This window comes from Anas acuta, chromosome 1 (assembly GCF_963932015.1).
Source record: "Anas acuta chromosome 1, bAnaAcu1.1, whole genome shotgun sequence".
Lineage (NCBI taxonomy): Eukaryota > Metazoa > Chordata > Aves > Anseriformes > Anatidae > Anas > Anas acuta.
The window spans coordinates 164,217,782-164,230,098 of NC_088979.1; the positions used below are offsets into that span (position 1 = coordinate 164,217,782).

The 12,317-nt window shown below is 36.9% G+C and overlaps 1 protein-coding gene across 9 annotated transcripts in view; it reads right to left on the reverse strand.

Annotated features, from left to right (window-relative positions):
* Window positions 1-12,317, reverse strand: part of NAV3 (neuron navigator 3) — a 271,226-nt gene that overhangs the window by 132,150 nt on the left and 126,759 nt on the right. For 6 of the 9 annotated variants that reach the window (XM_068669118.1, XM_068669120.1, XM_068669121.1 and 3 more), the window contains exons 7-8: window positions 10,538-10,677; window positions 3,146-4,184 (exon numbers count right to left, since the gene is read on the reverse strand). In XM_068669118.1, coding sequence (XP_068525219.1) covers window positions 3,146-4,184; window positions 10,538-10,677 — 1,179 coding nt within the window. The remainder of the gene's footprint in view (window positions 1-3,145; window positions 4,185-10,537; window positions 10,678-12,317) is intronic. The other 3 variants (XM_068669117.1, XM_068669119.1, XM_068669125.1) reach the window with 1 other exon arrangement.

The window sequence follows — 12,317 nt, forward strand, 5'->3', positions numbered from 1 at the left end:
ATACTTTTTGAGCAATACATTCAAAAGCTAAGAATTCCATATACTGGGCAATTAAGCTTGTTGTTATCCTGCTAGGATTTTAGGAGAAAAATTCAGACTTTTTTTTTCCCACATTATTGTCTCTTCCTTCCTCGTTTTCAGTGTAACCTAGTAAGCACTAAAATTCTGTGTTACTCTTCTCCATCTGAAACTTAAGCACCACTAGGAAGATAACTAAAATCTACAGCCAGTTTTGATTTGAGTCCAAGGAACTCTGGCAGATGGTGTCATTTCTATCTTCCACTAATTTTGTCTGTGTAGAAGAGCGTGTAATTTAAAATAGTGGCTGGTACACTTTAAACAATTATACAGTCTCTTACATACTGCTCTTAGTTGTTTGCCTGCTGCATCTTTCTTAACAACCTTTCTGGCGACCAAATTACATCTACATCAGCCTTTTTTAAATCAGTTGGTCTCTGCAGTCAAGTTCAGAGAGAACATTTAAGGGGCTGTAAATAACTCATTCAAAACCACATTTGAAATAAATAATCACTTGCTGAGGAGGATGGAAAAATTTAAATTATATTCATTTAAATTATGTCAATCTCAGCTTTGATGCTGATCTTTGAAGAGAAATAATAAACCCATCCAAATTTCCATACCATGGTGTTTAAGAGGCATAAATACAATGTGGTATCAGATAGCAACCAAGCACCAAAAGTGCAAAACTGAATAGTGCAATGTATCATTTCAGCACCTGCTAGTGAAACAGTCTTTTCTGCCTATTAGTAAAAACTTACCACTTGTAAACATGAGTGTTGATAGCTGTTATAGCACAGCAGTCTCTTTCTAAGCAAGATTCATACTGGCCTCAAAGAAACTCCTTGAAATAACTCCTTTTACTCACAAATCTACACTAATATCCTCTTAAGTAATAATAAAAAATTGTTAAATACATGGTATCAGCAACAAACCAGAGAAAGCACTTACCCTCATGTTAACAGCCTAAACTGATCACAGTATTATATTGCAGTAAGAAGAATTCTGCAGGATTCTGGATAAAATGTACTGTATTTTTATTGAATTATATTGAATCTTTTTACCAGGACTACAATACCAACTCACAGGGCCTAGACATTCCCACTAGGTATAAAAAATAAACCTGTTAGTCTGAATGATAACTGTTGTTTACTACCTCATTGATCTATAAAGCTGTTTTAGAAGCTAACAAGAATACCTGGAAATTCTGTGTATAAATTGTTGTGACTACTCAAAAGACATTTACGCTTAAGAGCAGAAAAAATGTAAATACAGTACTCTATCTTCCTGTACACTTCTACTTGCCATATATCCACAAAAATAAATCTGCTGACTTTGGAAATATGGATATTTTATCCTTGGTTATGTTTATATTCTTCTGTGAAATCAATGTGTGCTATTACAAAGCCCTTGAGAGCTGTAAGGAATGTATTTACTGTGTATTTGTGGGTCAGATTTGTCTCTCAGTTACAGAGATACAACTTGAAGAAACCTCATCAAAGTCAGCCTATTACCCTGGGTTTATAGCATTCTGAGATCAGACCTTGGCTCTGAGAAATTTACTTTCATGCGAGATTTAACATCAAATACAGTCTCCTTTGCTGCTTGTTTGAAGCAAACAGATGATTATTAATACCAAATTTTGCTGGAAGATGCATGCTTCTAATGCCCTTTAAAATTCCAAATATATTTTGCTTCATGATGAAGCTTAAAAGAGTGATAAGATATCTCCATCATGCAATGAAATGGCATTAATATGTGGTAAAATTGCCATTATATAGCACATGCATCTGAAGGCAAAGCATAGCCTCTTTTTCTCTCTTCTTATCTATGCAACCTAACACATATGTAGGCCATCCTATGTATGACACTGCAAATGGCTGTATAACTGAAAATATTCCAGACAGCTATACAGAAACATACATATTAAACACATTCAGTGATACATTTAACTGAAACTCAAAAGGCTACTCACTGAATGTTAGAATAAATATAACCCATATCATGGCTTTTTCCCTTCCCATACAATTTTCAGAACTGCTTTTGTTCAGAATCAACCTAAACAGTTTATCACTCATCCAGATTGGTTTTGAAGCTATGTTTAGTTGTGTGTAATGATATATATACTCCCTCAGAGCCTACTTCAGCACCTCTTTAATCTTTAGCCAAGATTATCTACAGTACTACTCACTAACAAAAACTGCCAGTATATTTTGCTTAATAACATATTTGTCATTTTATCAGATGTTAAATTTACCCACAAATGTAGCTAAAGCTCTCCAATATCTGACATCTGAAATCATGACTCAGAGCAGCTTGCCAGTCTTTCTACACTTACTCTTCCTTCTGAGTTGTATAACAATGCAATCTCTCAGTTTCTCTTCAGTTGCTTTATCACACAGCAAAATAAATTCAGACAAAGATCAATACGTTTAACTGATCATTCCCCTGTTCTTGGCCATCAGAAGAGTATGCACCATCTGTAAAAATGTGCTGCCTCTATGGAGTTAATTTATACCTACTTCATGTATAAAAACAAACAGAAAAAAAGGACCTGCGGCCAGCATCCTTTTTACTCTGCTCAAAGTATGGAAATACTTTTGAATGCTTGCAAAAGTTTGTATATGACTTTTCTTCTAATATCCTACTAGTGCTGTCACATACTGTGAAAATGTCAGAAGTGTATTTTAGGATTATTTTTTTCTAGAAAGCAGTGTGTTTTAAGCAAATATTATCAAATAATAACAAATAAACATTGAAGGTCTCAAATTGCACACAGGAATATTCTCACTAGAATCCTGATTCTGCCATGACCTTTCAAAAACAGCACAGGGAACATAACACGTGATTTGTATTTCCAATCCAACCAAATCAATCCAAACCTGAATTTTAAATGGCAAATATTTGCAATGGATTGCATTTATATAAGGTAGAGAGTCAGTGTTCCTGAAAGAAATTATTCATGAATATTAATTAAAACATATTATCTGGAAAATATATGTGATGCCGTGACAGAACGTGGAAACTGGGAGATATGAGACACAGTGTGACCACTATTGCTCTGGCTTTTTTTAGCTTTCTCTTTTCTAAATGTAAACACAAACCCAATTTCCCTTGGTGACCTTACCTATAAATGAAAGGAGCTACTGTGGCAGTGTTGGGATGACTGTATTGCTGTTGCTGAGGAAGTTGGACGATGCCGTTCCCCGTGCCTTGGCTGCTGCTTGCTGCCACTGAGCCCGAGAGAGCTGCAGAGGAGCCCGGGGCAAGAGCTGAGCTTGGTTCTTTCCCTTCAGAAGAAGCAAGTCCACAGGAAGGAGAAGCCTTCTCATTGAGTTGAGATTTTGGTGTTGTTTGGGATTGGTTTCCTTTTGTAGTCCTCAGTTTCTCAACCTCCTTACTTCCTGTGCACGCAGATGAAGCACTCTGCTTTGCTGTTGGCACCTTTGATCCAGGTTTTGGGATTCCACTAGAAGACGGTATTAAACTTTCCTTCTTGGCTGTTGCTGCCTTGCTTCCCTTTGGGATTAAGCTTGCAATTTTTGAGCTCTTCTTTGTAGATGTTTCAGTGACTTGGTCCTTCTCTTCCTTGACTGTTTTCTCAGTGCAAACTTTATTTTTGTCCCTGTTCTTTTCCTCTTTGTCCTTTGGCTGTAGCAAAGACTTTTTATTGCTGAGATTTTTGCTTCCAGCTTTCGGAGGAGTTAACTTCGGTGATACTTTAGGACTGCTACTTGTGGAGCCGCCGCTGTTCACCCCACCGCTTAACACATCTGTCTCACCACACTCTGAAAAGGTATCATCTTCTCTCCCACTATCACTGGGTCCTGAGCTCAATGACAAAGGAGGTCTCAGAGCAGTCCTAGCATTAACTAGCTTGAATTTTTCCAGCATAGATTTTTGTCCAGATGAAGGTGGCTTCATGCCTTCAGATGGGGGTGGCTTGAGCCTGTCTGAAGATGGAGTAGGGGAGGTTGCAGGACTAGGCTGCTTCACGGACAGCATGGTCGAGGTCGCGCTGTGTTTGACATTCATGGATTTGCTGCGCCAAGGCTTGCTGGCACTTGGAGAGGGTATGGCAGAGACCTGCTGCTGCCCGGTGCTGGTGGGATGCTGCACGTTTCCATTCATGCCTGCAGATGGGTGAGGGCCTTTTGGTGAATCTGCTTAAAAATAGAAAGAATCACAATGGTACAGTTATTTTCACATCTTCTACTTGAAGATTAACAGCATGCTCCCCCCCCCCACCCCCCTGGCATGAGAAATACAGTTACATATAAACTTCAAAAATCAGTGTAAATGTGATTTATAACATGCTTAATATACACATGTGTGGAATATGCAGAATGCTAATCAAAAATGCCTTTTTTTCCCTTCCATCATGATATTGTGCAATACTTCTTTCTATGAGCTCAAGAGCACATGGAGACACCTTTGTTGCAACCATATCATTATGCAAATTAAACCTTCCAATGTAAAGATTTTATAATTAATAACTCATAAAGAAATTCTTCCAATCAGTTGCTAATAACAAAACACTGAGAGACTAAAAAAAAAAATAAAAAAAGCAACACTAAAACAACACCAGAAGAAAAACAAAACAACAAAACAGAAAAATATTATGGTTTTTACTGTTTAACAAAAGGTACATAAGTCTCATTTACATCTCTCAGGTACCTTCACTACATTTAAATTCTCCAGAAACTTCAGCAAAGCTTCAGAATGAAAGAGAATAAGGCATTCTGCAATAATCAAACTATCTAAATTGACAACCATGATTTTCAAAACATTCATTTTGCCTTGTTAAGCAAAACAGACTGAGGCATGAAAGGGCTGAGCTCTTCTATATGAAGCTCCTGTTTCCAAGACTTATCTGAGTATCTAAACACTATTACTCTGGAGCATCAGAGAAATGAAGTACTAATGGTAATCATATATGTGGTACAAAGCTATTTCAGCAGGTGACATATTTTCTCTCAGTTTATCTGTCTTTTCTTGATACTCAGAGTTCTGTGGCTCCCACTGATTAGGCTTAAGTGTGTCTATGCGACGAAATACGTGCTACTAGAAACATGCAATGGAAATACAGTTCACATAATGGAAAAAAAGAACACTTGATGTGTTACATACACACAAGGCCAATGTCATGCCCTGTGGCTCCCATGTCTAAATAATATAGTAGCTGCGGACATTTCTGCCCTTCAGCACAGAGTTTGAAGTTGTGCGCAATTTCCATTTTTGCAGTCTCAGCCCTAAGGTCCTCGTATGAATTAGACTATTTTCCTGGAAGTCTGAAGGCCATTAATACAAATAAGGAAGGGGAGATTTTAATCATCCTGGAGGGAGAGGTGTTTTTTCTTTAACAAACAAAAATCTGCTTTTTACAAGCAAAATCTACTTCTCTAAATAGATTGTAAGATTTTTTTTGTTTAAAAATAAATAATAAAAAAATCCAAACAAAAATAATACAATAGAAATGTGTTACACAAACAGCCTTAACTTGCTTAACACTATTACCAACTGCACTCCAGAAGCCCAATCACTTCCATCTTCAGCAGATGCTGTAAACTCCATCTGCCCTACATTTTTTTTTGTGTGTTCTCAGCCCAGTGTGCAAACCCCATAGATCTAATGATCTTCACAGAAGTTTCTGAGCATCACTACTGAGTCAAGAAAATACGGGTGGCCTCAGAGTATTTCTGGGGAAAGGCTAGGTGATAGCTTATTCCCCTTGCTCCAGGTAGCATCATTAATGTGGAGCTGCTTCTGTTGGCAGCTGCAGAGCTGTTCCCTCATCTGTGAATGAGGCAGGATTTGTGGCTGGGCCCCTGCTATTTTCTGGTGAGTCTCAGATGCTGGAACAGAGCCTAGGGCCAACAACAGCTGTTGTATATTACTGCAGCCCTCAGGCTTCCTTAATTTATACCAGGGATCAGCCCCATGGCTGATAGCCCAGGACTGGGTGTGCACAAGGACCTTCTTGCGCATATCTTGCTTTGCACTAAACACGCCTTAATTACACAGGAGGATTGGGGTCTTTTGCTATCCCAGTAGTTTTGCAGTTGAAAATTCACCTTAAGAATATGCAAAGTTAATGCAGAATACATGTAACAATCTGTGCACAGCAGGATGCCACTGCACTCTCTTGTATTAATTCTGTTAAATTTGTATGGCTTCAGGCTATTCATTTTACTGAAAGAAAGAAAGGGGGGGGAAGCTTTCTGACTGAAAAGAAGAATGCAATCCTTGCCATATTTCCTGCTATATAATATTAACTCATTTGAAAAAACAAATATAAAAAGGAACATATTCACTATTTCAACAACAGTTTATTCTGCCACATATATAGCAAAATACACAGGTTCCTGGAACCACTGATGCTTATTTGATCCCTATGTCACAAACCATAAACATCAGCAAAAGGTACAAACACAAAATTTGCCTTTAACCTTCAATTTAAAGTGTATCCTTAAAGTTCCCACAAGGAATGTGGATTGCACACTCTCAAGAAATAGTGAGTGTCTGCCTGTATGCTTAAAGATGTGGAATAAAAAGATTTATTCCCCTCCTAGCCCAAATGTACTACTTGAAGCTTCACATCTTTCATTGCTTTTTTCTCATTCAGTTGGATTTAGCTTTAGCTGTTCATTATATGAAATCTGTCCCCACCTTGTGGTGCTTTCGATACAGACTGAATCCAAGCTGTGGATTCAGGATATGACAAGGATGTCATATCTCTATAAACTGAATTTTACAAGGAGACAGGTTTCTCTGTAGGGTCCAATCCCTTTACAGTTGAAAGGCATAATCAACTGCTGGTGAGAAAAATGCTGCATTCTCCTTGAGAGTACTGTGCTTCAGGGTTCAGCCCAATCTGCTTTGGGAAAGCAGAACAACACCCCTGGGTGCGCACCGCAGAAAGAAAAAACGGTATCAGAACCCAATTTACAACAATCCTCTTCAGTCTTCTTGTCCATGACCTTTTCTGTAGTTGGTGCTGTCGGAGAAGACAGCAGTTCTGTGATGACAGCTCCTCAGTTGCAGCATAGTCAGGTAGTGATTTTCTCAGTATTCTGGAGCAGACAAAGTGTTTCCATAAGGCATATTAATACTGTCACACCAGGTGCCCAGATTACAATATCCAATTTTAGTCACTCATACTGAAAGGGTTAACAGAAAAAGGAAGAGTTGTAAGGGATAGCTGTAAGGATGCTTGGAGGAACTGGAAGTCTGTCTGGTAAGATGAACAGAGCACAGCCTGTTCAAATGTCCTCTTCCAACATGAGAATTTATCTACCCCTTGTCAGCACAGGAGAACACCACAAGGGAGCACTGGCAGCAGACTGGCACTAGAACGAACACAAACAAACTGGCACTGGGCACACATACTGCACAAAGATTAATGATCTGCAACCATTAGACAACTGGGATCCACAACAGAGTTTCTCAAAGTCTTTACGGGAAAAATACCAAAGAGAATTGAAACAAACTCTGGACAATATACAAATGACATTAGATACTATAAAATGACATTGAAAGGCGTGCAATTAAACTCTGTGACATAAAGGTCCTTATCAGTGTTCAGAGACAGTGTTTCTAAGCTCTGAAGTGTAAATATTTGTTTGTTTGTTTTTAATTTGGCTGGAGTTAGAACATTATTTCTTTGCTAGTCTCAAAATGCCCTGGGTATCTGTCTTATTAGCAACATGGACAATTAACTTTATTCAAATACTTTCATTTTCACAGTTTTATTTTCCTCTGTATTTTATTAGGTGTGAAAGAGATGGATGTGATATGACCTGGAAAACTCACGTATTCTTTGGAACCCAACCATAGGTCCAAATATATATTAAAAGTATATATTTATATCTCACTAAAGCTCCACAGATTCCACAGATGACTTTCAGCTCATGGCATCTTTACCATTTTGGTATATTCTGTTTTCCTGACTTAATCACTGGCACATCAATTCACCTGTGTCAAGACAATGGAGTGGGTCTATAGGTGAAAACTGTCCTGTACTGAATGAGTAGCAAAACTGTTTTCACTTAGGGGTCCGTGGCTTTCTTGCAGTGTAACCTATTCATTAAGCAACTTTCAAAATAGATAGTATTAAATAGCATTCTAAATAATAAAACACTATATAAAAGACATCTATCACATCTTATTTTGGACCATTTTCAGGTCTCCTTTAAATCTGTGCCTGTATATCCAGGTACAGATTAAAATGTATTTAAATCTGTGCCTGTATTGTGACTGAGTTGAAAAATGTGCTATACAAAAGCAGATTTCAAGTATTACATATAACTGGATTTAAAACAAAACAAAGAAAAAAACTTATAAAAACTTATGCTGTATATCTTTTCTGAGGTCTCTTTTTAGCACATACAGGAAGTTGTACAGTAGCAAAAAAAAAAAAAAAGTACCAAAAGTGGTCTGTCCTTGAGGTTTGGAGATCCCCAGTTCTCATGCCTATTGACATAGTATAAGTCATCCTCTATTCTGATTCAGTTTATGCAGCTTATGCAGCGCTAATGCAAAATTACTAGCTATTTGCTATACTATCCAAGACTCAGAAATTAGTGTATATGGACTGTATGTCCATTCAACACAAGCTGTTAAAGTTCTCTTGCTCCAAGTATCTACATTAGAAGCAAAATTTAAAAGGCATTTATTGCATGTGCTGCTATTTTATTTTATTATTATTATTATTTTTCTTTTAAAAAGGTGTTATTATTACTACTGCTAATGTAAGGGTTGAAGTTTGTTTCAGAACAAATTTTTTAAAAGTCCTCAGGTGATAAAACGCCCACAGGTACATAAAAAAAATAATTCAAAGACTACTTGGAAATTTCATTGTAATATTAAAAAAAAAAACTTACACACTGCTATTCTTGCATGTGTAGTATTCATATTCTCTAACTTCTGCTTTATACATATATTTTAAAATAAACTTGTATTTAGCTTATATTCATAAGTAAAATCAATGTTCTTAAGTCCATTTTGCTGTTTGGAAAGGAAAAAAAATCAAATAGAATAGCCTAAAATACAATACTCAATGTAGTTATGCAACATTACATTTTCTATATCCTGTAAAACGAATTGAATGATAGTATACAAACAAAGCCACCCCTTATACTCTTGTAAGTGATGACTCTACTAAAAATCTCATCAAGTTTCTCATTCTCTGCCGTGAAGAAATGGGTAAGTAAAGAAATCCATCATGCACAAAGCCATGTAAATGTGCAATGCAATGTAAACCTTAGCAGTCCAAAGACAGTTTTCAAGCAATGAGCTAAGAATATTAGTATCTACAAGCATGCCCCACCTTAAATCATTTTGCTCTTTCACATATTTCAATAGAAAACTTATGTCAACATTATGAAGTAATTCTAAAGCCTGAACTGCTGTACATACCTTCACTCAAGCAGTCCCATCTCCTACTTCATAACTTCACTATCAAATTTGTGAACTATACAGTGTCTGCTCAGTTTATATTCTGATCTCTTTTTAGTCTGCGTGTCTTGCCATAAACAAGTCCTTGATAAAATAAAAAGCAGTACGGAACTATCTGAAACATTCAGCTGATAGTAAAAATACAGAAATAACTATTGAAAGGATGGGTTTATATCTTCAGATACAGCTAGGGGCAAAGTGTGTTCATCAGAATTTTGTAAAAAAAAAAAATCTGGATAGCTGCCTGTTGCTTGGATGAAGAACATTCACTGCATACTTGTTCCTCCCACAGACCCCAAGGATGCAAATGGGTACTATGTATATTGTATCATTTTCAACTGTATTCTAACCCAGAGATATGAATAAAATGCTGTTCATTACACAAAGGGAGAAAGAAGGGGAGGGAAGGACTGGATTAGTTACACAACTTGGAAGGCTGATTTTTTATATTATTATTTCTAAGATAAAGCCTGAAGAGGCACATTTTCTGGGAAAACAGAATCAGAGGGTTGGAGAAATAGGAGGACCCAGAGAACCCTTTTTCTGAAACTGAAGATCGTAGTTAAAGGAGGCAATAAAACATGAACACTGAATTCAAATCCCTGCAAAATTTCATTACATTTGACTTAATTTCCAATCCCTTATTCGGATTGATGCATATACTTAGTAAGGTCCTGAAAGAATAAACATATGTAATATTCTCATGCAAATGTAATATCCATCTCCTTTAATATGGCAGTCTTCCTATGGGTATGAGCGGACTTGAACATAGACCAAGACTGTAGGCATGCAATATGGATTCATTTTTACTTCAGAAGTATCAGTCAATGACATTTCCATCAAAGACAGATAAAATACCACTCACTGTAACATCTTGAAAGGTTTCAGTTCTGAAATTTTACCTCAACTCAATTACAAACCCTAATTCACAGGGCTGTCTCCATAGTGCTTTCTCACCAAGTATTACGTTCACTTCTTTGTCTTTTGTGGATAGGTGCCTTTTTTTCTTTTTCCATTTTGTATTACTTCTGTAGAGTAATCTCACTAACTTTTAATCACTTACCTTTTTCATTTCCGTTTGCATATTGTGGAGGCTTGTTTTTGTCAATGCTGTTAAAGCTCTGGCTCCTCCGATTTAAATTAGAAGCTCCCTGGACTTTGGTACTGCTGCCTGCAGCTGGCACCCTTGAGGGTCCTGGAAGCCTAGAATGGTATAATCAGAAACTGGTTCGTTGTATGCAGTGCAACACATAGAAGAGGCAGTATGCAAATGTCAGATTGGAATTTAAAACCAATGACCAAAACCAATGATTTCATGTAAGCAACAATGAACAGGAGGATTCAAGTTAGATAGACTCAACAAATTAAAAGAAAAGCTTATCTTTATTCACACAAGGGGGAAAAAGATGCTTTCTGGGTTCACAAGACATGTAAGAAGATGCTTTGCATTTGCCATTAATGTTGCTAAAACAGATTCACCCTAACCGACCATTAGTGTGTAGTATCAACTTTTATTTAAATAAGTCATTTTTAAGGAGAAAATTTTACAGAAATTGATTAGAAGCACAAAAATATATAGTTGAGAAATATTTCATATTTCTTACTCTACTCTCTACTAACTGTTCCAGAGCTGTGGTCAGCACAAAAGCTGTCTTTATAATTTTGTTCTTTCGTTATTTTCAGAATGCTATTGGTTTAAACAATTCTACTTCTTTAGGCTTGTGAGCTTATTATTTTAAATAAAAATATTGCAAATATGTGGTTTAGATAGATGCTACAGATGAATGTACACCTTTTTGATGCAAGGATACAATGTAAGCTATACAGTTCATTTGTTAGTATTTGCTGCCACCATCTGTACCTTACTGTGTGGCTAAGCTATGAAAAAAATGTGGACCCTGTAGTCCCTGGCATGTATAAGCCTGCATCTTTTTTTCTGCCTGAATTTGTTCCGTTATGAAAGATTCTGTAATACATGCTTGCTTCAAACCTTCTTCAGCATCTTTGTGGGCCACTTCATTTTCCACTTTTGTTCTCTGACAGACAAAATGAAATGCTTAACTCAGCAAGACACTTTTGCCATTGGAGAAGAGTATCTTTATTCTGTTTCTCACTTATGGGGGTGATATAATGGTTTTAATGGTGTCAATGCAAATCATGCATATTGAATTTTGTTAGTTTTACTATATGATGAAAGAACACCATGAGAAAGGAGAAAAAAAAAAACAGGTTACAAAGAATTGCAAAATTCTAGATTTCTTCTGAACTTTTTCTGTTGAAAATGGGTATAACAAAAATGTTCAAATTTTATTTTCATTAGCAAACACATGTAAACAGCTTCACGTTCTCTTGCTTCACCAATTTAAGACTCAGAGAGCTAATCCATTCGTTATTTTCATGGCTCTTTCTGGCCGCAAGCCTGCCCTGCTAGCCTCTGTGCCGAGCCCACAGCAGACTGTCTCTGCTCTGCAGCTGCACGCGTACTAACCTTTACTGTGACCCATGAATTCTAGTGATCTTCTGTTCCCTGAAGAATGCACTAAAACAAACTTAAAAATCCATTTGCTCCTTCTCATTACCCTAATTTGACAGGCAGTGAGAGCCCTGAGATCATTTGTCAAAGGTAATGAAAAAAGCAATGAGAAGGCATGTGCAACGCTGGAAACTCATCTGTTCTGTTAAAATATAAAATAGTTATGCATGCCAGAATTTGAGAACTTGCCACAGTAAGCACATTATACATGAAGCCATTTGCTCTGCACACTTTCCAGTTTACCTCATTTGCTGTCTTTTTTAATTGAATTCAGGTTTTAAATTTCTCTTGCAGAATCATGTTAAGCAGC